Raw genomic sequence first — 26,480 nt, forward strand, 5'->3', positions numbered from 1 at the left:
TCAATGACATCAGAATCAATGATGAGAAAAAGGTATGAAAACAAATATGAAAGCAAAAATAACTTGAAAAAAAAGGGGCACGTTTGGGCATTCTTGAGTTTCCCCTAATATAAAGATTTAGAGAACTGTTTGAGACAGTTTAATAATCCATTAATGTGATGTTTCTCCTTTAAGAATTTACAATTATGTATTAAATGCTTTTAAATTACGATCAATACTTTGATCAGAAAGTACATGTTTTTATAAATTAAATCCAATTGAATTTTAATGGATGGTGCATGGTTAACTTGGCAATGTTTTATGCCGGATGCCCTTCCTGACGCAACCCTCTCAATCCAGCCGGGCTTGGGACCGGCGCAGCAGCAGAGAAGGGAATGGGGAGCAGACCGGAATCGGCCCCCCCATAAATGCTTCCTATAGTTTGCCCAAAAGTTTAAAAAAACTCACCCAGTGGTGTGGTGCTGTAATTCTGCAAAATATTAATTATTTAAAATCTCTCGAAAAATGTTCTTGTCACCCAAGCATAATCCTTCCACACAGAGTGGCCTCATTTCTGAAGGATGTTGTTGCAACATTATTTACTGAGCTGAGAGTTTTAGTGGGAATTGGAATTGATTTAATTATTTTAATATATTATTTTAATGGACAAACCAAATTATACGTTGTGCAAAAAATGTTGTGATCAAGATAATTATCGTTTTTGTCCATTAAATCAGAATATGCTCAAAAGTATTAAACAGTGTTTTGCTTTTACATAGTTATTATTCAAAAAAATTGTGGGTAAAGAATATCATGTCGTCTTTCAAATTATTGTTTGCTAAAGGAGAGAATATAGAAATACCACACCATATTTCCTGTTTATATTTTGCTGGAGACACTTTGTTTATTTTGGCCTATGTGTCTAAAGATCCTTTCTTTTTCTTTTTTTCAACAGCATTAAAACCAAATCAACCAAACACACAACCAGTTCGACTACAGTTCTGCATTCAACACGGTCGTTCCCCACAAAATCACCCTCAAACTGTCTTTCCTTGGCATACACCCCATCATCTGTGACTGGCTCCTGGACTTTTTAACTGGCAAACAGTACCTTGCACACCCTTGCAAATTCTCATTGTTCATTATTGTTTATTATTACTGTCCTTGCACATTTAGAATTTGCACGACATCTTTTTTTTGCATAGTTCTATTTTTATTTGTTATGAGTGAACTTTCAGTTTCCTGTAAATATCCTACTCCTATCTTTATTTTATTTGTATTGTATTTAACTTAACCTTGGCATTTGGAGCAGACAGCAAAGTAAGAATTTTATTGTGCAGGGAAACCCGTTTCTTACTGTGCATATGACAATAAACCACTTGAATCTTTACCAGATTGTTGTTCATTACAAACTCCGACTCAGTAGGGGGCGGTAATGTGCACATTTGCTGCTCGCAACAACCCAAGAAGAAGTAGAAAACATGGCGGCCTCCCTGTCCAACCTGACCCGGTTCGTGTTCCGCCTGTCCTCTACAGTTTGTTCTCCCTTACGGCAGGTCCAGGTACCGTGTGTGCTGTTAACGTGTAGCTATTTGAGTGTCGGTCCGTACAGGTTCGGTTCGTGGTGATTTATTTGTTCTGTGTGTCCCGCTCACGCACACACAGAGGCTCCCTGTTCGTCGTTTGGGTCCAGGTCGGTGTTTGTGCGTAGCAGCCTCATTAAAGGAGGAGCAGGCAGTTCGGGCTCTGGAGGCCCGCCACCGCTACAAGGAAAAACCCTGGGAATATCTGGAAAGTGAAGGTACCGCAGCAGCAGCAGGAAGTCAGGTGCGGCTCCATCGGAACCAATATATTCCGTTTCACTGCGGTTCTCCGTCCTCGACAGAGTACTTGGAGCGGTATGGAAATGGGCCGGTGTGGGCCGGGTACCGGAGGAACCACAAAGGAGGCATTCCACCCCAAAAGACTCGCCGGACCTGCATTGTAAGTTAGCCGAACGCCTTCACTTTCCATTTGGTGTCTGTTTTGGGTCGAGCGACTGCCTTTTTTGTTCCTGCAGAGAGGAGATAAGGTCTGCGGGAACCCCTGTCCGGTGTGCCGGGATTCGAACCTCATTGTCCATCCACAGGTCAGTAGACTGTCTGCTCGATTCTGGACACAATACCTCTGAGTGACACAATCAGTTTCCATGGTAACAACATTTAGCTGCCCACCACCAAACATGGCTAATGTAAAAATGAACAAACAAACTTCCAAGCAACTTTATTTTGTGGAGAATTCATGTCCACAGGTGCTCACTATTGCAAAGATGAAATAAAGCAAAATACTAAAATAAATCAAATGTAATTGAAATGTCATTTCACACGCTTCTCTGCAGGCACAGACATTGTTTGGTCACCATGTTGGAATTAATTATAAACAAATGAGAACATTGGATTTTGTGCATGCATAACTGATGTAAAAATAAAATAAAACGATAACCCATATAGCTGTAGATCTAGCTCTATCCAATACTTTATTGATGGACATGAAAATATCTAACACAAGTGATTTTTGAATCACTTTAAAACTTTTTACAGTTGGGATCACTGCAGTCACGATGGTATGTTTCTTACATATGATGATGACAGTGATCACAGTTTTACTAACTAAAGTCCAATAAACACTGGAAAAATCCATTTGAATTAATCAGGTAAACAATTCGCAATCTGATTGACTATTGAGAGGCGGCGTAGCTGCCTACAGCGGCACGTCCAATTGGGTCCTAGTGTGTAGGAGCCTCAGGAGCAGTTGGGCCTGTGATCTAATCTGCTGCTGTGCTCCTCTGCAGAACGTGAAGCTGCTGCAGCAGTTCATGAGCCCTCACACGGGGGCGGTGTATGACCCCACCAGGACGGGTGAGTCCCATTTTTCAGGCCGTGGGCAGCCTGCTTGTTGCACATTTAAGCTGTTACGGATATAGAACCGTGTTCATACACTGGTACGCATGCTCATGTTTAAGCAAGAGGCTGGTGTGTAGTCATGCTCTGCTTGTTTTGTCATTCAATCGAAATATTTTCTTGTTTTAAAACACCAAGGTTTGGATTTGCACCATGTTTAAGGATACATATCTGCTCTCTGGTGTTTCACCTGTCTCCAGGTGTGTGCATGAAGCAGCAGAAGAAGCTGAACGAGGCCATCAACACAGCTCAGGACCAAGGTATGATCAGAGACCAAAAGAAGTCTTAGTTCTTCTCCGTCATGCACAAAATGAAGTTTGGATGCGATCTGCCAGATCAGCTGACAAATCTAGTCCGTTAAATATTAAAACTGACACTTTAAAAAAAATGTAGGAGTCATGAGAAGCAACTGTAAGTAGTAATATATGTAATGGAGGAAATGTAGCTTTGTCATGTGGAAAAAGTGACCTATGACCTCTAGTTGTTTATTGGGAAATCAGCATGAAATGTAGACAAAGGCAATTAATGATGTCACAGCCCTTTTCTCGTGTTTATTGATGCAGAGGTGTAATATTCAGTATTAATGATCATAGTGAAGCAGAAACATGGTCTGAACATTGAGAAGTCCAGCTGGATTCAGGAGAGCATCAAGACCAGTACATTTTAGCTTTAGAAGCTTTTTTTTTTAATAACTGAAGATTTGTATTTCTTTGGATTGATCAATCACCTTATCAAGTATTAAAATTTGATTTTTCAGACAGATTTTCACCTTTAACATCTGTGCATCTCAGATCCAAAATGGAGTTGTCACACCCCAAACTTGTTTATTAAATCTTGTATTGGTACCAGACTCAGACTGAGTGGATCTGAACTTGAGCATGGAAGCTGCTCCAGCGGTTCCTCAGCTGAAGATTACACAGGAAGAAGGGCATCTTCTCCCATTAGCATCTTTGAAGTTGGAGAGTCTTTTTCCTGGCTGCTACTTGAATATCTGCATCCTTTCAGTTTTATTGGTTCCAGTGCTGCATTGGTTCTGGATTTGCCATAAAAGACCCATCTGAGGTTTCACAGCTCGTTCCTCACTGACTTATCTCGTTTCAGGAACGCTGCCTTTCCAGATCCCACATGTGGAGTTCTCAGGAGATGATTACTCAAACTCCCATGATGCAGTTGGCTTCACACCACCCCCACCCTGTCTGAACTCTGGTGAAACTTGGTACAAGTGGTATGGCGAGATGACACCTGACGCCGGCGAAGTGGCTAAAGTCAGGAAACTGTACAAAGCATACCTGAAGAGCTGAGAAGCTCCGCCTTCATGTTACACACAAAATACAATAAAGATTGTGGTCAAAGCGTTTATTTGTTGAGCTGTAGCGTGTCCTGTTCTTGTCATATAGTCATTACAGACAGCAGTCCAGAGGAGTGGCTTTTTACTCAGGGGTTCACCTTGTTGACCATGGTCTCCCCCAGAGCCTCCAGCACCTCCCTCTTATAGTCGTCAAAGTCTCCATCGATCTGGATGATTGAGCGATCCTCCACTACCCACAGCGTGCACTGCGTCTCTGTGATGAGTCGGGCGTCGTGGCTCACGATGATGACGGCTGCAAACACAGACACGGGTGAACCTTGAATGTCGGCTCAAAGCTGCCTTGAGTTTTAGCAGCATGACAGAGTCTGGGACCTGAAAGATGTTTTTGTCATCCTGGCTGGATCTATTAAAATGTATTTGTAACATAATCCATGTAGGGTAATCCAAAAACAAAAAGAACTTTGTTGCACAAAAAATGATTCAACAAAATAAAGTTAAAAATCTGTTGCAACAGATGAAAAGGGATAAAGTGAGATTTGTTCTTAAATATTGGGGGGTGGTCCCCATCCCATCAGTGGGCTGTCTGCAAAGGTTTTCACCACTTCTTTATAACATTTTATTTGAGCATTAAAATATCAAATGATTCTTTTTAATCTAAATCTGAAAATAAATAAAAACCTAAACATTTAGTGTATGTTTTTTGTTAATTTCTCACAGATGTATTTTCTTTTTAGAGATTATATTTTGTCACATCAGAAACTCCACTTTGCCCACGACTGTACAGAAAGTAATCTGTAAATCTTCTTGGTTAAAATAATCTAAATGAAAAAGATCCTGTCAACGAAAGCCTTTATCGCCTGGATCCTTTAGGCAGTACCCAAGAGTAAATATCTCAGCTATCTACATCTACGGTAGATGAACTTTACTGCTCCTTCTCGTGCTCACATGGTACACGGTCAATTAAAAAGGCCAGGATCTGTCCGCCAGACTAGATCAAGTCAGTGTGTTCAATCTGTAAATTGTAGATTTTAAAATCACAAAAATATTGTTTTGAACCCTCTTCTTAAGATTCGGGAGGTCAGACAGGCTTTTTTTTTTTTGAAAAAAAAAAAAAAAACAGAGCGCTGTTATAATTAACGGTAATTTGAGATCACTGATCTGAGCTGTGTAGGACCAGATGAAACCTGGTTTTGGACTAGAAGGCGCACTGTCAGTTTTTGAAAAAAATTAAAGGTTTTTAGGTGCGCCTTGTAGTGCGGAAAACACGGTAAATGTATCTTTAGGTGGATATTTGAAACCTGATTTTGATTTAAAGCCAACTGATGACCTGACTCACTATCATGTTTTTCAGAACTCCAAAGTAATTTTTTTTTGCTTTTTTTCCAAACAACTTTCATTTACAATATCAGAAAGTTGATCTGATTGGTTGTCTAATTTTAGACTGTCACAAGTGTCCGGTGTTCATGCTTACCTCCTTTGTATTCATTGATGGCCTCCGAGAGGGCGTCTATGGACTCTATGTCCAGATTGTTGGTGGGTTCATCCTGAGGAAAACAAAAGGTGGATTGAGTTTGTGACAGAGAGCCGAGCTGCAGAAACATCAGCAGGCTGAGCGGCTCTTACCAAGATCAGCACGTCGGGCTGTCGACAGGCCAGCTCTGCAAACACTACCCGAGCCTTCTGACCTCCTGCCACAGAGAAACCAGCAAACATCAGTCAGCTCCCTTCTAGGGATGGCTACCGAGCCCCGGTATTTAACGAGCAACATTCTTCAAGACCGCAGTATCAGTAAGATCTGACCTCAACGGTTCTGCTATCGGTACTGGAGAAGTTGCTTTTTTATGTGCGTGTGTCCCACAAGATATAAACTAGAGCTGTGACGTTGTGGGATTTTTGATCACCGCAGTGATCAACAACCATATGCAGAACTTTCAAAAAGAAAAAAAAAAAAAGAGAAACGTGCGGCTTTCTGCAATCTACCTGCATACTCCACCATGTTGCACTTAGCAACTGTATTTTGATTTAGAGTGAACAGTTCATTTAATTTGTTTTATATTTACATCATGACAGCAATATGTCAAAACATTGCTGTTTATTTTTCTTTAATTAACTTGTTTTTTCACGACTTTTCAAGTTGGAAAAATGTATAAAGTAAAAATTTTTGTCAAAAAAACAATGTTGCATAATGAGGAAATAAAACACTTTATTTCCTAATTTGTTATTTATATATTTATTCATTCTCAAAAAGTATCGATAAGAGTATCGTTAAAATACCAGATCGATAAGCAGTATCATTAAGAGTACTAGTACCGTTAAAACCTTAACCATACCCATCCCTACTCCCTTCTTAAACGTCTGACCGTTTCTGGGCTCCGCCCATACCTGATAGTTTGGAGATCTGAATGGTGTGGGCGTGGCTCTCCAGGCCGAAGCGGCCAAGGCATTTCCTGCCGTCCTGGTAGGGCAGGTTGAAGTTTCTCATCAGGTACTCTGTGGCCGTCTCCTCCATGTTGAGCTGGTCAGCATACTGCTGGTTGAAGAAGCCCACTTTCTGAAAGAATCGCAGATTGAGGAGATGAGGAGGATGAGGAGGCAAGATGAGGAGGAAGCACAGAAGTGCAGTTTTTATGAAACAGACACACTTTTTATGTTTTCATGGTAAAAAATGAAGAATCTTCCCCTCAATTGAAGCAAAGTTGCATTAAAGGCAAAGAGCTGCAGATGTAAAGAAGGCTGGCTGTGAATATGTCCATGTATGGGGTCATGCATGTTAACTTGACCCATGTGGTTGTACATTTAGCTTTTGACCCTCTTGTCGATCAGGAGTGAAAGGTGATGAAACTTGGGATGAGATGAGAAATGGGTAAAATGTTCATTACTACCAGGAGGAGCTGATTCAACTTATGGTTTGGAGTTGAGAACGGGAGTTCTAATCCAACACTTCATAATTTCCAAAACTGCTTTCATTAATTCAAATCCAGTTTATTCCTCATATTTTGTTAATTGAATCTGTTTCTTTTATCCATTGAAGAACTAACTGCTGGTCTTCACAGCCACAGTCAAAGCATAACTCACGAGGCAAGCTTCATATTGGTCAAAGATGATGTCATCTTGCTAATTTTATTTTATTTATCCAATATACATCTGTAAATGATCCATTTTCCTTAAACAGCAGCGTTCACTGCTAGGCTCTGTACCTGAACCCACAAGCTTAGCATTAGCCGTCCTATGGGAAATTCAATTACACGTTAGCATCAAGCTAGCAGACGTTGGCTTTACTGCTGTTCTTGTTCAAATTACTCTGTAGATGTGTCAGAGTAAATTAGTAATGTTCCAAGAACCTTTCAATTATATTTTGTAAACTGTCTAGCAGTGTTAAAGTTGTACACCATGATTGTTTTAAAGCTTGATCTTTATACTAAATCTCAAGAGTATCTTAAGGACACCGGAAAGGAAAGGCATAAAAGATCGATTTCTACTTTCATGGATCGATTTTTGGATCAATTCAGATCGATTAAACAATTTATCAACCCAGGCCTACACACCCCTTTTTAAAAGGCAACCCCGCACAACATCCCTGTACTCCACCTCACAATCAGTTTTATTTAATGAAAAAAAAGTCTGTTCAACAAATTACAAACATGCTTTTTGTGAGGGAAATGTTAAAGTTACTCACTAGGCGATGATTCTTCCTCATTTCTCCTTTAGTCTGTAAACAAACAAAAAGATCCTCTGGTTAACAGAGCAGTGAGACTGACTGTTTTAAGGCTGCTTCAAGTGTCTGTTCTCACAGGAGTTAGTTTTCCAGTCAGCAGCAGCAACAGTGTACTCTTCCCCACACCGTTGGGTCCGACGATACAAACTAAAGCAAGGAAAACAAAAGGATGTTGGGAAAGGAACACTTCATAACAATATAAACATGGATGAGAAGCTCAGAAGAAGGAAAATGGATCATCTTTTTTTGTGCTCAGGTGGTAACAGATGAACCGTATTTTCACGACCACAAGGCGCACTTAAAAGTGGAAAATTTTTCTCCAAAATGTATGGAGCGCCCTATGGTGCGGTGCGCCTAATGTGTTGTTGTGTGACTTCAGTAAAGAGGACGTAGGAGTGGACAGCATGAGAACGGTAAGGAGGGAAGTGAGGACGTGAAAGAAGACACCCCCCTGAATAGTACAAAGGTATGTGCATGATGCAGTACAACATTGTTTTGAAAACTCTGAAAATGCCGCCTGCAGAGACACGCTTATGAAGCACAGTTTGAACTGCTATCAGCTACACAGAGGAACATGGGAATCGAGCAGCTGTGAGAGGATTCAAGATGAATGAATCCATGATCATTGATTTCATGAAGTTAAAATCTAATTGATGTGAGCGTTTTCCGACGATTAGTGATGAGTCCACTGTCTTCTGAAAATAAAAACGTTGATTGTTTATTGAAACCATTGGGCAAAAATGCAATGCATTAAGGTCTATATTCTCCGATCTAGTGAGCATCGATGCACACTGGTTGTCCGAAGAGACTTCTGGGAAGTAACCAGGGCAAAATTTTGAAATTTTAGATTTGGACAACGCCCTATATAGTGCAGTATGTAGGGGGTTAGGGTGGGAATTCGGACACAGGGTAAGACTGGGAGGCAGCGCCGGGCGAGTTATGCCACACTTGAATGGATTGTAGAAGCTTGAGCTAACGCAGGGGTCGGGAACCTATGGCTCGCGAGCCATATATGGCTCTTTTGATGGTCACATGTGGCTCGCAGACAAATCTTTAATTACACTTTTTTTTTTTTCATTAGACCAGTCCTTCTCGGGCGCGATGCGATGCCAGAGGCGCGCAGTAGTAGCGGTGCTTGGAGAGAAAAATCTGCGCCAGCACTTTCAGTTTACTATTATCTGTTATTTCACAGAGTTTGTACCAGCCGGAAACCTGTGAATTGCCGTGCCCAAAACTGCGCGCTCCCGTCTCCGAAAAAGAGCGCGCAGATGCGAGGACGGGATGTGTGAGGAAGAAAGCAGAGGGTGGAGTTGTGGGCACAGGTAACAGGTGAATTGCGCAGGGATTGTAATAACGTAAAACCCGCTGCCTGTCACTCACTGTAGCGTGTGAGTGTGTGTTTGGCTCCGCGTCTGCATGTGAGCAGTCTGTCTCACATCTTAAGAACATTCAGACCTACCTACGATCACGTTTGAAGTCTCAACGCCTTATTTATCAGCAACAGCATAACAATGTTATTAAAAATAATCTACAGACTTATTGTACTTTAAAAATGTTGAAATCACATCAAATGCACACATTCATTTGTATATTTAATTTGAAACATATCGTTGCCTACTGACTTGGACTGGACGGCTGTTGGGCCGCGTTAAAAGTTCTGGAGTTCAATGAACGCATCAAGCAGAGATCTGATTGGCCCTCAGTTCTGTCGCTCAGCCTGTTGTTAGGTAATTTGGACCAATGGGGTTCAGCTATGGGCCGAATAAGGGAAATGGGAGGGCTGGAGCGGGAGAAGGGGAATATAAAGTTGGCAGAAGCGCTTTCATCTCGCTGGAGAGATTGAGGAGTTGCTGAATTAATTGTACGGCGTTTGTTGCGGTCTACAGTAACCAGAACAAAGAACCTTAAAAGAGGTTAAGTCTCAGTGCCTCAGTGTGGGAAAGGGACGCTACATTATTGTATGGCTCTTTCGAAATTACATTTCAAAATATGTGGCATTTATGGCTCTCTTGGCCAAAAAGGTTCCCGACCCCTGAGCTAACGTGTCTGCTTGCACTGTTCTTCGAGCTTTTACAAAAGCCGGCAACCTTCATGAGGAGCGGCACGACAACGAGACAGACTCTGACAATGAGGAAAGGGAACATGGCGTGTTTGAAAGAAATTTAGCCCGGCTGTTCATTTCAGATACAGAAGATGAGGACTTTGATGGATTTTTGGATGTTGATTGATGACTGAAAAAAATAAAAATAAATCACAAACAACTCTGCGACTTTTGTGTGTGTTGAATATAGAAAAAGCACCCATAACTGGAACTGCGCCTGTAATCCAGTGCGCCCTATGGTCATGAAAATACAGTAAATATATCAAAAAGTGTGCACAAAGGCGGCACTGGCCCAGGCAGTTGAGCAGGTCAGCCAAAGATCAAAGGGTCGGCGGTTCGATCCCTGCTACCCCCAGTCAACCGTCGTCGTGTCAAGACACTTCACCCTTCCTGGCTCCAGTGTTGTTGCTCAACTGGTGTGTGAATGTGTATGAATGTTTCGGTGATGGTCAGAGTAGGCGCGTACTGGCAGCCACGCCTCTGTCAGTCTGCCCCAGGGCAGCTGTGGCTACATCAGTAGATTACCATTACCAAGTTTGAATGACGAGTGAATGAATAATGGACACACTGTAAGTGCTTTGAGCGTCTGGAAAAACTCAGATAAATCTGATCTATTATTATTATCATTATTAAAAAGGTTGTGTACTTACTCCTAGAGTCCATATCGATGCCAAAGTCCACGTTTTTGAAGAGCGGTTTCTGACTGTCGTAACAAAAGTCAACACCTGTGTGATGCAGAAAAGCACAGACTGGGTTTTTCTGCAAACGTTTTAGGACCTTTTTCCTGAAGAAGATAATTCATAAACATAATACTTAAGCAGACAGATTTACAGAGCCATCTGGCAGCTGCGAATTTCAGTGTGACTGTTCATTACACCCATTTTTGTGGTCTGTTTGTAAAAAGAGTTGTTTAGCTGAAAAAAACCGAACACACCACTGGTAAAAGTTAATCCAGTTGGGAATCACATTCTTACTTTATTTCTTGGACTACTTATACAGAGATGAGACTCGTAATTGACACAACAACATGTTCATCAACACCAGACACATCTGGGAGCAGAAATGTGGGTGTGAACTGTACTGTTCAGATCTAAACAGTTTGTGGAGCTCATGTGTGTTGGGGTGGGGGTCGTCTTACTGTGCAGGCCCAGGATGGGCGGTGAAAGCGGAGGTGGATTGGGGAAGGTGAACTTCACGGTGTACTCTTTGGGCCTCTTCAGTAACTCTGTGGCCTCGTGGCTCTCCTCGTCCTGGCCTCCCTTCTTCTTGCCCTTCTGCTGCTTCCTGGTCAGCACCTCCTTCGTTTGTTTTTCCTGAGAGAACATATGAGATGCTCAGATGATCAGCTGCAGATGGGAGCGTTGAATGAAAAGGCAATGAAGACGTCCACTGAAGACCCATTAGGATAAGCAGTCCAGAGCCCACAGCAAACTGGCCTTTAAATTTCAAAGGGTTAGGCTGCAGCAGCGTAAACTCAGCAGGAAAGCTTCATGCAACAGTACTGAGAACACAGGCTGACAGAGGGGCAACTGTACTCACCGCCTGCTTGGTAGACTTGCCTCCTGCTTTCAGGTCCTTGAGCTTCTTCTCCTGTTTATCGTACTGCTTCTGCAGCTCTTTCTGCTTCTGGACGTACATCTTCTTGAAAGTCACTTCAGGAAAACAGGAAAAAAAAAGGTCAGGAGAAGGTCTCAATCCTCCACTCAGTTAAACTGATGCTGCAGAAAACTCAAAGCTATCAGAGTTCACATCCCAACCCTCCATATCCGTCACCTTGAACCCAAGAGGAACAGGTAGATCTGGAGCACCAGGATTGAACTGCAAGAGAGTTTGTGTCAAACTCACAGTAGTTCCCTCTGTAGTAGTAAAGCTTCTGGTTGTCCAGGTGGATGATGTCCGTGCACACCTCATCCAGAAAGCTTTGGTCATGGGACACGATGAGAAGCGTCTTTTTCCAGCCTTGAAGGTAGCTGCAATTTGTTCAAAGGACAACGAAGCCTGCATAAGCTAAACCTGGACCTTTAAAGGACTCATGGATGGATTACAACTTATGAACAGGTCCTACTTGTTTAGCCAGATGACAGCATTCAAGTCTAAGTGATTGGTGGGCTCGTCTAGCATCAGAAGAGTGGGCTCCATGAACAGGGCTCTGGGGACAGGAAGGTCAGTGGTGAGTCACTGAAGACAGGGAGATGACTGAGATTTAATGGATTTAGAAAGACCTGGCAAGTGAAACTCTCATCCTCCAGCCTCCCGAGAACCTCTTGGTGGCTCTGTTCTGCATCTCAGGCGTGAATGACAAACCAGCCAAGATCCTCCTGGCCTTGGCTTCAGCGGCTGCAGCACCAATGACCCTCAGCTCCTCATAGACCTGGAGAGAGGAAGTTGATAGCTAGTCATCATGAAAACCAAAAACCAAGGCAGACTGACATTTTTCTCCTCAAACACAGAAATAACCTTTTCCAGCCTCTCTGCCACACTGTCCTCTCCTTTCTCCAGGTTGGCCTGCAGCTGCTTCTCCTCCTCCAGGAGCTTCAGGCGACGGGTGTCGGCTTTCAGGACAGCCTGAACGGCCGGAGTGTCGTCAGCCACCACCTCTGGCAGAACCAGGCACAAAACGGTCAGCACAACCGCAGCCACAGCCGTTATGAACGTATAACAGAAAAGCCACTCACCCTGCTCACACAGCAGCACGTCGATGTTGGGGGGGATACTCAGAGCCCTATTGGCGATGTGCTTCAGTAATGTTGTCTTTCCTTTGCTGCAGGAACACGATACAGACTTCAAAATCTGCACCTCTATACTGAAAAGTACACTGGTTGTTCCTCCATCTTAACACATATTTTAAAGTCGAAGAGTTAGAAGAGGAGAGATTGTCTCTTTTGTGGGGACTTGAATGATTTAGCTACAACACAACGACACATTTTCCAGTTCAGCCTGCTGAGCTAAATGATAATAAGTGACGTCTTCAGATATTTAAGGGGTTTTAAGTTAGTCTGCACATAGTTTTTGTATGAGGGTGATGTAAAAGCAGGAATAGCAGAGCAATTGACCTTCACAGAAGGAATTCTCCCGCTGAAAATCACAACCTCCTTCCTCTGATTTTGTAAACCATTTACTAATGGTTTTGAAAAAGCAAAGCATAACTTGCTAACTTAAGAGCAGGAATGCAACAACCTCAGGACACAACACACACAAAAAGAAAGACTAATAATCACCCATTTGGTCCAACCAAACCGTAGCGTCTTCCTGCCACAATGAGAAGGTCGGCGTTGACGAAGAGTTCTTTGCCGTGAGCAGAGATGCTGAACCTTTCAAGCTGAAACAGAGGAGATCTTCACCAACAAGGACCGAGGGCATTGGTCATTGTAGGGTTCTAGGTGTGTCAGCATGTTACCTTAATGTCAGAGGCGTTTTCCAGCATGGCCTGTCTGGAAGACATCTCTGCCTGAGACACAGAGAAATCTCCTTCCAAAGCGCTCTGAGCCTTCAAGGAATCCAGTTCTCTCTTGAACATATCCTGTAACAAGAAACCACAAGACTGTTGATTCACCAATCCTCAAAATGAACATATAAAGAAAAACAGAAAAAAGATGCTAAAAGGTACTTGCGTCTAACATAAAAACATTTGGTTTCTGGTTGCTTTTCATCCTTTTAAAAAACATGGACAGACTTGAGCTGGCAGAGCGCGAACTAAACTCGCGATCGGAGGTTGACCACTTTCCCCTCGGCGCCGCATAAGCCCTAAGTACAGTGGCAGATTGCCAGCAAATCAAAGCTGATGAAAATTCCAACCACTGTCAGTAACTAAAAACAAGAATCTTAGATGAAGAACATGATAACATAATAATAATAATAGCCAATTTGAACATTTTAAAAAGAGCAATGCATTGATTCAACTCTAAAATTTATAGACGACAACATTGTTGTTTTTTCAATAAATCAAAGGGGATTTTATGTTCCAGATGAAAATTTAAGGACCAGGAGGCAACCTCACAGTGATAAATTTAAGTTATTGGTAATTCAGTTACAACAGAAACTGAAATTGACTTTCATGTTTTATTCAGACCATAAGGTGTGCTTAAAGTCCTTTAATTTCCTCAAAAATCAAAAGACCACCTCATGTTCTGGTTGTTCTTACTGACCCTTGACTGATTTTCTGTGCACAGAAAATCCATCCAAATGATTTAGCATGACTTTGGTAAACCATGAAGCTGCAGCGCTTGATTGATGGGAGGTACTAAGCTTCAACATAATGAACCGAAATTCTTTTTGCAGTGTTTCTCCTTGCTTATTGCAGATAAAACAGACGCACATGAAAAACAGTACAGTTTACTTGGAAAAAACTTCCCATGAATCCCTCTGACCAATCCTCTGCCCCATGGCCCCTCTAAGCTTTCTGGGTAATAAGGTCCAATCGCTATATCAGACTGTTTTGTTTCACTTAAAATGTCCTAGAATACGTTGTGGCGTACGTCCAAAACGTACAGTCAAGTCTTTTACTCTGTTAGCCACTTGTTCCCACATTAGTCAAAAATCTGCGGATTTACGTTGATTGCGTAAGCACTTTACTACTTTTAAGTGATGCATATTAGCACAAGGCTGCTTTTCTCCACTTCAGAGTTACGGTACTGAAAAGAATGGCAACTGTGGAGCTCCAGCTCCAGTGTTCTAGGGTTAATTTTATTGAAACATGGATAATGATAGCCACTTGCTGCAGATCCCTTTTCAGAAGGCATGATGCTGATCTGAGCTACATGAGAAATCCTCACCCACAACACCAAATAGATCCCAGCCTGATCCAAACAGAGTGCTGGCCAAGTACCTCTTTTTTCTTCTTCTTCTTCTCTTTTTTGCTCAGGTTGGCGTAAGGGTCGTCCAGTGTCTGCTTGGCCTGCTCCGCAATGGCATCCTCCGCACACTGTTGACATGTCGTCACGTAGTGAGCATAGGCGTGCAAGAACTTACAGAACTGTGCAGCGCAAACAAACCTTCATTACACCTTCCTCTTCATCATCATCCTCCTCCACACTAGGAGATTTTCTTTCCTGCAGCATTCAAACACCATTTCCAGGCAATTAGACATGACAGTGTGTTTAAAGACTTTGGTAGTAGAAACTGTGGCGTAATGACCCCTTTGAGATTAAACAATCAAAAACAGTCAGCAAAGGCTCACCTAGGGCCTGTATGAGGGTAAAAACACTAACAAATGTGCTATTTTACAGAAATGTAAAGCCTGCGTTGAGGATGTAACTCAGTGAAGAAAAAGCTTCCCTAACTTTTTGACTTTTCCTACAAATATACAAATATTTTTTAAAGACTGCATTTCACGTTTGGATCAAACAAAGCAAATTAAAGAAAAGAGGGTTTCCTATATTAAAATTAAAAATACATAAAATGGAAGAACTAACTGCATATTTGAACAACAAAGAAAGCTGGTTTATGTTATGCTGGGAAAAGTGGGTCCAATATGCTAATTTACATATTCCACATTTTATTTCAAAAATACAAATAATAGATAAATACTGGTCACTCCCAATATTTCAGTATTTTTATATTTTACATAAAAATTTTTAAAAATTGTCTCAACGTTTGGGTATTAAGAAACTCTGAGAATATTCAAATTGTAATGTTTATTGCGTATTTAATTTATTTTTTTAATCAGACACTGGTTTGTTTTGTAATGTAAAACGTACCGACAACGTACAAAGACAAGATCGAACAAAATAAGAAATGCAACGTCATTTATGAAATCCCATGTCACACCTGCAATAAAACGTACATCGGAGAAACAGGACGCACCTTCATCACAAGAAAAATGGAACATCAAAAAGAATGTGAAAAGGAAACAAATAAAATACTAACAAGAGCCAGACGACAACAGGCAGTACAAGAAAATATGAAATCAGCCATAACGGACCACTGCAAGCAGGAAAACCACATCATGGACTGGGAAAAGGCCAAAGTCCTCCGCACTGAAGACAACAGACACCGCAGATGGATCATGGAGGCGGTGGAGATAAGAAAGCGAGCCCCCACTTCCATGAACAGGGATGAGGGGGCCTTCCTGCTCTCCCACACCTGGAGCAACATCCTCCAGCAAAAAACGGACATCAAGGGGCGGAGTCACTTGTCAAAGCTTGACAGGTGACTCCGCCTCAGTCACAATCAGATGTTTTTTAAAGACGTCACACACCACCACCTGATGACGACCCTGATGAAAGGTGGAAGACATTCCACCGAAACATGTCGGTACGTTTTACATTACAAAACAAACCAGTGTCTGATAAAAATTAAATTAAATACGCAGTATAATCTTATAGACACAATGAACCTCTTTGTAATGTTTATTGTACTGTAAAGTTGAAACTTGTAAATAATTTAAAAAAAAAAAAAAAGAACTGAGGATTTCCTCTCCAATAACAGTGGGATCAGGTGAACCAACACATCAGCCTGCTATTACTGATGGACCTGCACTCTCACTGTCTCTCACTGCAGCACTCACCTTGGATTGGACATCGCTCTTTCCGGACCTCTTAGATGTTTTCTCATCCTTGTCAGCCTGCTTTTCCTCCGAAGATTCTGCCTGACAACATCATGAACACACAGGGCTGTCAGTCATGCCAAGCTTTGTCCAGGGATACATACAATTCTTTCATTTTTTAGAAGAGAGACTAAGAAAACAGCTGGTGTTGGGTAAAAAAGGCAGACATTTAGCAGGACTTACCTTAACCTTCTTGGACTTGCTTTTGTTCTTGTTTTTCTCCAACTCCTATTTTCCAGACAACACAACAGAGATCAGTCCAGATATGCTCGTCTCAGGCAGGAAAGCTGCTGCTGAAACCTCAAACATAATCAAGCTGCATGCCAACAGTGAGGAGTGAGACCCACAGATGAAACAGGCTGCAGGTGAGAAGCAGTCAGCACCACAGATCATGAACAAAATGAGAAATGAACTGACAGCAGGAACAAAGACAGCCCTCTATCTCTGAGGAGCACTGACAAACCTTTGAACAATAGAGGGTAGAGAAGAGCAAGGACAACCACTGTACCAACAACACACACCCCAAAAAAGCTTATCAATCAGGTTTAGTAAAAAAAAAAGAAGATAGGTCTAGAAGTGCCATGATGCAAGAACACCTCTGATTCAGAGTCTAATGCTGCAGCCTTAGCTGGAGCATCAAACGCCATAAAGCATCTAATCGTGTGACAGAAATACCTGTTTTGCAAGTTCCTCTGCTGCATCAGAGTCCACCTCATCTTCTTCATCGCTCTGACTTTGACCAAGAGCAGCAAAAATGTTTCCTCCCTGAAGGACAGAAGCAAAATGTTAAGACCATCAGTGAGCAGGTAGGGTTAATGTGGGTCAACACTGAAGACGGACCTTTTTCTTGTTTCCTCTGCTGGGGGCGATTACTGTTGAAAACACAAGCAGAGCACACTGACCATCAGTAATCTTAAAACAACACGCACCTAATCATGATGCACAGCAGGGCTCCAGTACCAACCTGGTTCATCTTCCTCTTCACTTGCTTGAACTGAAAGCTTCTCCAGAGTCAGCCTGATGTTCTCATCATCCTTCTCATCCACATCGCCGCCTTTTCCTTTCCGTCTGTCTTTCTTTTTCTTCTGAGGCTGAAAACAGGTTCACACATCAGGAGAAGCTTCAGGTGGGGAGGAAAAGCTGCTGAGCTGCTCTGGCAGAGCAGATGCAGAGAATTTCACACAAACCGCAGAGAAATCAAACAGCAAAATCACACAAAAAGTAAGGCTGGGCCATCATGACGATGTTGGAGGAGTTTTTGAAAGATCAACTACCGGTATGATGGCAAAACGTGGCTCTGGTATAAAATGAACTGTTAGCAGCAGATGAAGTTTTGCTCAAACTGGATTCCAGTTCACCATGTCCCAGTATAAAACTACCGTAAATTCCGGACTACAAAGCGCACCCGATTACAAGCCGCACCCACCCATTTTTACGTGTTAAACTACTTTAATACATACACAAGCCGCGTCAGAGTACAAGCCGCGCATGTGTTAGGCAATATTGTCATCCTGACAGATCACGATCAGCATCCCAGAGTGAGTGCAGTTCATTAGCACGTTGTGGGTGTAGCCAGCTGTGCCTCTGGCTCATGTATTTGAGTGTATCGACATCTGACAAACAGCATGGACCTCTATTCTGTTCACAAGTTCCTCAGTTATGGTGTTTTTATTTCATTCTTTTTTTTTTTTACTTATTGACAATCTAGGTATCATACATAAAATTACAAACAGTAACCATATAATCAACATTACATCCCTCAGTTATGATGAGGAAATTTACATCCGCGATTCCACATTTCCCATGAGTCTTAGGGGCTAAAGGCGGGGCCAATGCCCGGCTCGCCATACTGTTGTACGTGTTTAAGAATGAGTATCAGCAGTGCATGGAGGGGTGAACGGGTAAAGCTCTCCTTCCGCATGTGTCGCGGCAGCGTTATGGGAGTAACAGGGCTGGTTAAAAAACACACCGGTAAAATACAGCAGCGGCGACTGAAAAGCGCGCGCCTCAGCGCGATACGCGCGCCTCAGTGCGGCGCGTGCGGCAGATTTCAGAAGCCTCTGCACTCCGCGGACGCCTCTGCACTCCGCTCCCGCCCCGCGCGCTCCTTGTCTCCCCTTCCTATCTACTCCGACACCTCTGGAGAGGGCGGCTTCAAGGAGGAAAACTTCGTCCCCATTGCGCCGGTGGACCGAGCAAATCGTGTCTGTGCAAAGCAATCGGACTTAATACTGTACGTTTTGTGTATGAGGGGCGGGTGCGTTGTTACGTGTGGGAGCCTTCAGACTGCCATCGGCCCCGCAGCTCTATAAGAGCAGCAGGAGGAGAAGACGTCTCCAACTCACACGGAGGCTGTGAGCTTTTCAAAGCAAAATTCCGCTTTTACGGTTTCCTTAGAAACCGTAAATGGAGTGTAAATTCACTCCATGCGCTGTTCTCTCCGTCACGCAGCAAACCGGCTTTTCCAAACCCGTTGGTGACGGTGGACTTTTTTACGCTGCTTTTAACGATTGCTTTTAACTTGAAAGCTTCATCATAATGTAGCGGCGATCACGTCCACGCAGTGGCGGTTTTTGATATGGGCGATGTGGGCGGTCGCCCAGGGCAGCACTTCATAGGGGGCGGCATTTGCCGTGCCTGAGGCGTTACACCTAATGTGCTACATACTATATTCAAAGAGGAAGCTTGGAGCTTTTAATTTGAAATTGCTTCAGCAGCCGACACATAATGCTTTTTGTTTGACACATCAGACTGTTAAGAATGTCTTCCTCCTATTTGCTCTTCACACTTATGGTGCAAAAAAAAAAAAAAAAAAGAATACCTCAGAGTGAAACAACGTAAAACAGGCACATGAAAAGGAATTAGGCAGAACAAACACCCGTGCTCAACCCAATTTCGAAAAAAGCAGGCAATGGAGATTATTTCCCACAATTCTTCTGACACAGCAGACCCGATGCGCACGTGACCACCGCCCTCTGCTGCAAGACGCTTGCGGCCACACCTCTTTGCGGTAGTCTTTGGAACATAAGTCAAAAACTCGAGAGGGGGGCGCAACTCGCCCGTGGCTGGCTGAATCACACTAACAGGTAATTGGGAGTCTTTTTCTATCTGACAATGAACTCTGGGCCGCAGCTGCGCCTCCCGTCATAGAGACGGAGCCGCGTGTGTCAGAGGGAGGGTGAGGGGGGATGAGATCAGACCATTTTTTTAGGATTGAGTTTTTTTGGAGGATTTCTGCTGTTGGTGTTGCACAAATTTAGGGAAATGCCAAATATTTTTGGAGTAATCCCACTGATGAGTTCTAAGATTTAGTCTTTAATGTTTTATAAGACCTAAACATATTAATCACAATAAGTTTTATTTTTTAGATCTAATCCCTCTGTTATGTTTCACAAAGACACACACAGGATGTCACACATTAAGAAATTATTGCTAAAAATGAAGCAGGAGTCCAGCTCTAAAAAAAAATTCTCTAAAAAATGATGAAAGAGCAAATAAATGGAATTATTTGATATAATTTCTTATTAATATTTCCAGGCTTTCTTTGCTTTTTGTCCTGCAGCATGTTCATAATTGTATAATTTCGACAGAATATATTTATATGGAGAACAAAATATTACAAGTTATTTAAGGTTTAATTTGTGTTCCTGTTTTTATTCATATTTATGTTCAAAAAGTTCAGTTTAAAAGGTTTAAAAGTTTAGCTTTAGTGTGTAGTTCAGTAAACATTTATCTTCTTCGGCCCAAAACCTTAAGCGTGTTTTTAACTTAGGCCCCTGTGTGACTGAGTTTGACCCCCCTGTAATACGAGTCTAGAAAATTCATGCATATTTTGTGTAAAATGGCTAAATAGAAGATAGGGAACACAGCAGGATGTTGTCAAATTTTGTATGTGTGTGTGTGTGGGGGGGGGGGGGGCGTTGGTGGGGCTACTCGCCCAGGGAGTAAGTTAGTGTAGAACCGCCACTCCGTCCACGTTGGGTCTAATGGCCCCAAAGGATTCTGGGATGCGGCCGGGCATGCGTGTTTCGTTTTGTTGAACCATGACTGAAGTGTCTAAGACCTAAAGTCAAGTGCATGCTGTTTGGCTGCCAAGAGGTGTGTTGAAAAGAAATGCCTTGTGCTTGGTGTTGGATAGAGAGTTCAAACTATTCACTGAGTTCGAAAGTACGTACACGGCGGCCGCCAATTAAATCCATAAATCAGCCGCGTCACTGAATAAGCCGCAAGGCTGTAAGCGCAGGAAAAAAGTAGCGGCTTGTAGTCCGGAAATTACGGTACTTTAGGGTTGTGTCAGAATTCCTTCAGTACTCACTGTATAGTGCACTATATAGTGCAGGGGTCTCAAACTTATTTTCACTGAGGGCCACATCAGCATAGTGGTTGTCCTCAAAGGGCCAGATATAATTTATACATGTAACTAAACGTAATGAAAAATAAACATAACTAATCCTTAATGTTAAATAACTCATTTTTTTTATAACTTTTTAAATTGACAATTACAGTTGCATAGAAAACATGTGTTTGCTTGTAACTTTAGCATAAATCCTTTTAAATTTGATTATGTCAGGTTAAGTTATATGGACATTGTTTAAGTCCTAATGTATTGTTGCCCAATGCGATATTTCAAGTCCAATTCCCCCCAAGATATGAATAAATACACACCAATTTTTATTTTAATAAATTAAAATCTTTTATGCTCTCGCAGGGCCCATAAAATGACAAGGCGGGCTACATTTGGTCCCCGGGACTTCAGCTTGACACATGTGATATAGTGCGTTCGCCATTTTGTAGTGCTGTTAAAAATCTACAATTCCAAAACCGAGTGCCCTAGAAATTTCCCAGAAGTCTCTGCAAAAAATAAGTCTGTATCGATGCTCACTAGATCTGCAAATATAGACCACAATGCATTGTGCAAGGTGTGTCTTTTACCATCAGCTTGCTGCATACATATAGATCTAAAATATCCCTAAATACAAGCCTAAAATGTCCAGTACAGAGAAGGTAATACCTGCTTTCCTTGAGGTTCTTTCACAGCTGCTTCATCAGCCTTTTCAGGTTTGCTGTCTGTGGAGAGTTCCTCAAAGAACTGAAAAAAAAGAGTAGCAGACATCCTATGAGACCCAAAAAGTGTTGCAAAGGCAAATCACGACAGCTTTTGAAACCAAAAAGGAACTCACGCTCTTCTTTCCACTTTTGTCCTTTTTTTTCTTGGGGACTTTTTCTGAGGAAACAGAAGTCATCTTTAAGTTCAGACATCTTTGATCCAATGAGCTGCCAGGTAAGACCATGTTAGTTCAGGCACAACATACACCACATGTAGGGATTTAAAGACCCACTCCACTTGACTTTTTATATTTTAACATGTCTTATTGCATTTTTTTCATGATGGATTAATTGCATTTCCGAGTATTTCTTTATTCAAATTGTTGAGTCGGGTAGCAGATGAAAAGAATGTTTAAAAATGCTTGCATTTGTTACATACACACTACAATCAGCAGCCCACAAGCTCTCTGCTTCGCTCAAATCAACTTGCAGACAAATATATCCATGTACGTCTTTGTTATCCTATACGGCTGGATAGCTCCAATATTGCTCGGCAACACCGCTGTTGTGTTGGGGATGTGAGGGACTGTAAGCTGGCGGGAGAGAGTGTAAACAAAGGGATGATGGGAAATGAGTGCAGGCTTACTCCTTGCTAACAGTCTGCCCACAACTGAAGGCGAAATTCTGATGAACAACTGCCGCTCTGCAGAAACTATGTCCAAGAAAACTATACAGCATAATTTAACAAAAGAACACTGGGGACGATTTTACAATGGATCAAAGGATGATCGGAGTGGGACTTGGAAAAAAAAATTTTTTTATCCTTTTCTTTTCCTTTTGAATAAAACTGTTCATTGTTTATTATGGAGACCACCAAAGAGAAGTCTGGCATCTGTAGTTTATATCGAAAAATATCTCCATATTTTGATGCTCAAGGAAAATCCAACAAACAACTAAAATAAATGTTTTGTCATTACACCAAAACTACAAGAGCAGCGTCATTATTCGAATCTAATGTCACCACAAGATTTTACTTTGGAGTGTAAAGGAACCATGATGTTGGTGATGTCTATTGTTAATGTTGACCATTCAACACGAGCCTTGCATCAGCCACCGCAGCGCTGTCAACGCAGAAAACTGCCCCTCCTGCTGCAACGTGCCTCTGATGTGTGGGCTCCTTTCAGCCTCAGCACAGCTGTGTCATCCACACCACATTCAGTATCCACGGCCAACTCTAACCCAAACCCACAAAATCTACCTTTTAAACTAAAACTACGGGTCGTATTTTTCCATTTCCTATTAGCTGGCTAGTAAGAGTTAGCTTCCAAATCACGAAGTTTTGACTGGTTTTATAGAGTTGACTTTTAAGCGAAAAACACCATTTAATAAAGACAACAATCTAAACGTCGGCCCTGTCCTGTGGGGGGGGGCGTTCTGGGGGGGAGGGGGGGCCCATTATTAGTACGGGTCGGGGGGGCTAGCGGGTCGGGGTCTCCGCTGAGGCAATCAGTGGTTGCCTCGGCCGGTTGGCCTCCTCGGTCCCGTCGAGGCCTGACCAGAGCTCTTCTAGGGCCGGCGTCTGGGGGTGGGGGCCTGGGCTTGCTCCGGGGGGGGGCGACGCTTTCTGGCTCCTCTCTCTCTGTGTGGGGTGGGTGGTGCCGGGCCTGGGGTGTCGGCGCCTCCGGGGGTGGGCCCCTGGGCTGGGTGGCCCTGGCCCCTTTGCTGGGGGTGGGCTGGGGGACGGCTGTTTGACCACCGGGGGACAGTCTACCAGCTGTCCCCAACTTACCCCCTTCCTTATATAACCTCATATTAGGGTGAGGGGGTGGGGGGTCTAGCCTGCGATGCGCCTTGGGGGGGGGCTACTTGGGAGTGGCCCCCCTCCTATGGTTGCCGTATGGAGTGGGCCCCCCCTCTTTCGGTTTTATTTGCACCTTAGACATGTAGGGTCCTTGGTAGGGGGGGTGCTTGGACATCACTGCAAGCAAGCAGCAGATGTCCTCCTGGCACCCTACCCGCCAATTTTAACCGCACCTTAGACATTTAGGGCCCCTTGGTGTGGAGGGTGAGGGGACATCACTGTGAGTAATCAGGAGATGTCCCCTTAGTGCCCTACTCGCCAATTTTAACTGCACCCCCCTTAGTACACACACCCCTCCCCCTTCAATATATACATTCAAACATAAACACACACACATGCACACAAACACCCTCTCAAACACCCATACACGCACACACATTTTACAAGGAAGGTGGGACCTGGGTCCATCTGTCCCCTACCCCTTCCCTGGTGGGGGGTGCGGGCCCCTTGGCGATGGCGGCCGTGTCCCTTGGGTGCCGGCTCCCTGGGCCCGGCGGTGCTCTCTCCGCACGGTGGGGGGGGTTCATATTACACCTGAGCCGGGGGTGTTCGTGTCCCTGGGGGGTGGGTCCTGGTCCTTGCCCCTGGGCGCTGGGCCCCGCCAAACTTCCAACATGGCCGAGCCTGGTCGGGCCATATTTATAACATCCCTTGTGGGCCGCCCTTTTTTCCCCGGGGTTCCCCCCTCCTGGGCGGGGGCGGCGGGCCCCTGCCTTGCTCCTACCTGGACCAACCGTGGGCCGGGTGGGTGGCTGCCTGGAGTGCGGAGCGGGTCTCCCTTGGGGGGTCCTGGCTCGTACCTGGGGTCGGGGCGGGGGGATGCCCGGAACTCCTGGGTGGTGGTGGGGTGCTCGTCTGGGGCTGTGGGCGTCCCTCTCCGGTGGGGCCCTGCGTTGGGCTCTTCCGGCGCGGCGGGGGGCTGCTTTCCTGGCTGGGCTGGGGCGGCGCTCTCTTTCCCTCTGCGCCTCCCTGCTCTCTGGCTCTGGGGGCCTCGCGGCGGTCCGGCTGGCCCTGGCCTGGGTGGCGGTCTTGGTCGCCCGGGGGGCGGTTGTTCCCTGCCTGTTCCCGTGTGGCGTTGGGGGAATTCCGGCTGCCGCTGCTGCTGCGGCGGGGGTATGGGTGTGGGGGTGGCTGGGCGCTCCTCCTTCTTTTCACATTCCACCATCCATTTTAGAAGAACATAAACACTCACCTGAGCACAGGTGTTAGCTCACCTTTGCACTAATAGTTTGCATGATTGAATGAATGAAAGATTTCACACTAGTTGGTTTAAAGGCATAGGTATGCGTTCGTGAACACTATCTGTTTTGTGTGCATGTTGACATGTGGACATTTTTGCGGCTAGCAGGTGTGTTGATAATATTTGAGTGTGTGTGAACAGGCCCCGCCCTTTTTGTACTACATTTGAACCGTACCGTAACGATAAACAACCAGTAAACCTGTCTGCTCTATGCTGCTTCATGGTCTTACCCCCCTTCCCCTCCTATTATCACCCTCCTACCCCCCCCCCCCTCTCTCTAACGTCCCTCTCTCTTCTTCCCCTCTTTCCTTTTCCGTCCGGTCCAACACCAAAGATTTTCAAACATGATTGAAATTAATAAATTTTGGCCTCAATTACAAAAGGGGTTTATTCAGACATACCTTTGGTTTGTCTGAAGATGAATAACCCCTCTTGTTAAAATAAAATATGTCCAACACAAGAGGCCCTCAGCTCTCATCTGTTTGCCTAGCTGTTGGACAGGACAAGTTAAAAAAAAAAAAAAAAAAAAAAAAAACAATCTAAACGTCTACTTCGAACTCGTTAAAAGTGGCGCTAACATTTTAGAAAACGTTCTGACCCATAGTCGCCCAACACTTTTACAGACAACCAGTTCTTAGCACGTATGCTAATAGCCTTTTTACCCATGACCGGTGCCTCACCTTCCGCCGGCCCGGCGTCTTCGTCCACCCACTCCGCCTCTTCTTTAGATTTCCTGGGCATGGCGCTGCTTTGATTGTGTTTCTGGATGTTGACAACGAACCAACGGTACGTGTTACCTTCTGCCTTTCACGCAGATGTCACGCGGCCTGCCTAAAAGTGATGCCGGCTCAAACTTCCTCTGGCTTCTTCTGTGGTTTAATGGTGGTTGGCATGAGGACATTTTTAGTGTTACCGCCCCCTATCTGCATTTTTGGAACATTTTTGACAGAACAAGGATAAGAAACGTTGCTATGTGGGAAACTGGAGTGGGATTTGGGCCGAATGTTTGCTAAAAATGTTCAAAAAGTGACAAAAAATATACATTGTTTCTTTCTCATCCAATTTTCCCATCAATATACAAGGTTTATATGATTTAAAAGTAAGGGGGAAATTGCTGACGTTATCTCTGTGAAACAGCTAAAACAGATTTCATCCCAGAGAATTAATTTTAATTTTAAGTTTCCTTTTTAATTAACAGTACAAAAATATCAAGTTTGCCTACCGACCACGTCTGGGGGTGGATGATGCTGTCATCCATCTGCTGCAGCTCACTCACTCACACCTGGATGGTGGTGGAGGCATGGTGAGAATCACCTTCTTTGACTTCTTCAGTCCCTTTAACACCATCCGGCCTTCTTTACTGGGTGATAAGCTGCGGCTGATGGGTGCTGGTGTGTCCACCATCTCCTGGATCACTAATTACCTGACAGACAGGCCACAGTTTGTCCGACTGGGCGGCGTCCTGTCTGACGTGGTGCTGAGTGGTGTGGGAGCCCCACAGGGCACTGTGCTCTCTCCATTTCTGTTCACCTTGTACACCTCAGATTTTCAGCACAACTCAAAGTCATGTCACCTACATAAATCCTCTGATGACTCTGTGGTTGTGTGGGGTGTATAAGTGGTGGACGGGAGGATGAGTACAGGAGACTGGTGGATGGATTTGTGGAGTGGGCTGGAGGGAATCACCTGCTGCTTAACGTGGACAAGACCAGGAGGTGATCGGCTTCCGGGGGAAAGGGTCAGTCT

At 43.8% G+C, this 26,480-nt stretch overlaps 2 protein-coding genes across 2 annotated transcripts; one reads left to right on the plus strand and one right to left on the minus strand.

Annotated features, from left to right (window-relative positions):
- The first annotated feature begins 1,383 nt into the window (after positions 1–1,383).
- Positions 1,384–4,277, plus strand: mrps18b (mitochondrial ribosomal protein S18B). The gene is made up of 7 exons (XM_011481171.3): positions 1,384–1,541; positions 1,645–1,780; positions 1,865–1,962; positions 2,039–2,107; positions 2,810–2,876; positions 3,119–3,178; positions 4,020–4,277. Exons 1-7 carry the CDS (start codon positions 1,461–1,463, stop codon positions 4,217–4,219), a joined length of 711 nt encoding a protein of 236 aa, XP_011479473.1. The 5' UTR covers positions 1,384–1,460; the 3' UTR covers positions 4,220–4,277.
- On the minus strand, positions 4,260–25,614 carry abcf1 (ATP binding cassette subfamily F member 1). The gene is made up of 26 exons (XM_023960073.1): positions 25,415–25,614; positions 21,768–21,811; positions 21,599–21,676; positions 17,552–17,678; positions 17,428–17,459; positions 17,263–17,352; positions 16,771–16,815; positions 16,549–16,629; positions 15,035–15,091; positions 14,869–14,964; positions 13,441–13,563; positions 13,262–13,362; positions 12,719–12,804; positions 12,501–12,640; positions 12,266–12,414; positions 12,109–12,192; positions 11,889–12,013; positions 11,583–11,695; positions 11,182–11,356; positions 10,694–10,768; positions 8,019–8,089; positions 7,904–7,936; positions 6,610–6,778; positions 5,851–5,915; positions 5,699–5,771; positions 4,260–4,519 (listed from the first exon to the last, which is right to left on the minus strand). The coding sequence occupies exons 1-26, from the start codon at positions 25,473–25,475 to the stop codon at positions 4,353–4,355; spliced, it is 2,460 nt and encodes an 819-aa protein (XP_023815841.1). The 5' UTR covers positions 25,476–25,614; the 3' UTR covers positions 4,260–4,352.
- Between the last annotated feature and the right edge of the window lie 866 nt (positions 25,615–26,480).

The sequence above is a fragment of the Oryzias latipes genome, chromosome 11 (assembly GCF_002234675.1).
Source record: "Oryzias latipes chromosome 11, ASM223467v1".
In the NCBI taxonomy this organism is placed as follows: Eukaryota; Metazoa; Chordata; class Actinopteri; order Beloniformes; family Adrianichthyidae; genus Oryzias; species Oryzias latipes.

Excerpts from the sequence above, each read along its gene's own strand:
- mrps18b (XM_011481171.3), top strand. The coding sequence starts at position 1,461 with ATGGCGGCCTCCCTGTCCAACCTGACCCGGTTCGTGTTCCGCCTGTCC. Across the intron at positions 1,542-1,644 it reads CTCCCTTACGGCAGGTCCAG|AGGCTCCCTGTTCGTCGTTT; the intron begins GTACCGTGTGTG and ends ACGCACACACAG. Across the intron at positions 3,179-4,019 it reads CAACACAGCTCAGGACCAAG|GAACGCTGCCTTTCCAGATC; the intron begins GTATGATCAGAG and ends ATCTCGTTTCAG.
- abcf1 (XM_023960073.1), bottom strand. The coding sequence starts at position 25,475 with ATGCCCAGGAAATCTAAAGAAGAGGCGGAGTGGGTGGACGAAGACGCC. Across the intron at positions 21,812-25,414 it reads AGACGCCGGGCCGGCGGAAG|AAAAAGTCCCCAAGAAAAAA; the intron begins GTGAGGCACCGG and ends CTGTTTCCTCAG. Across the intron at positions 14,965-15,034 it reads AAGAGGAAGGTGTAATGAAG|TGTGCGGAGGATGCCATTGC; the intron begins GTTTGTTTGCGC and ends ACATGTCAACAG.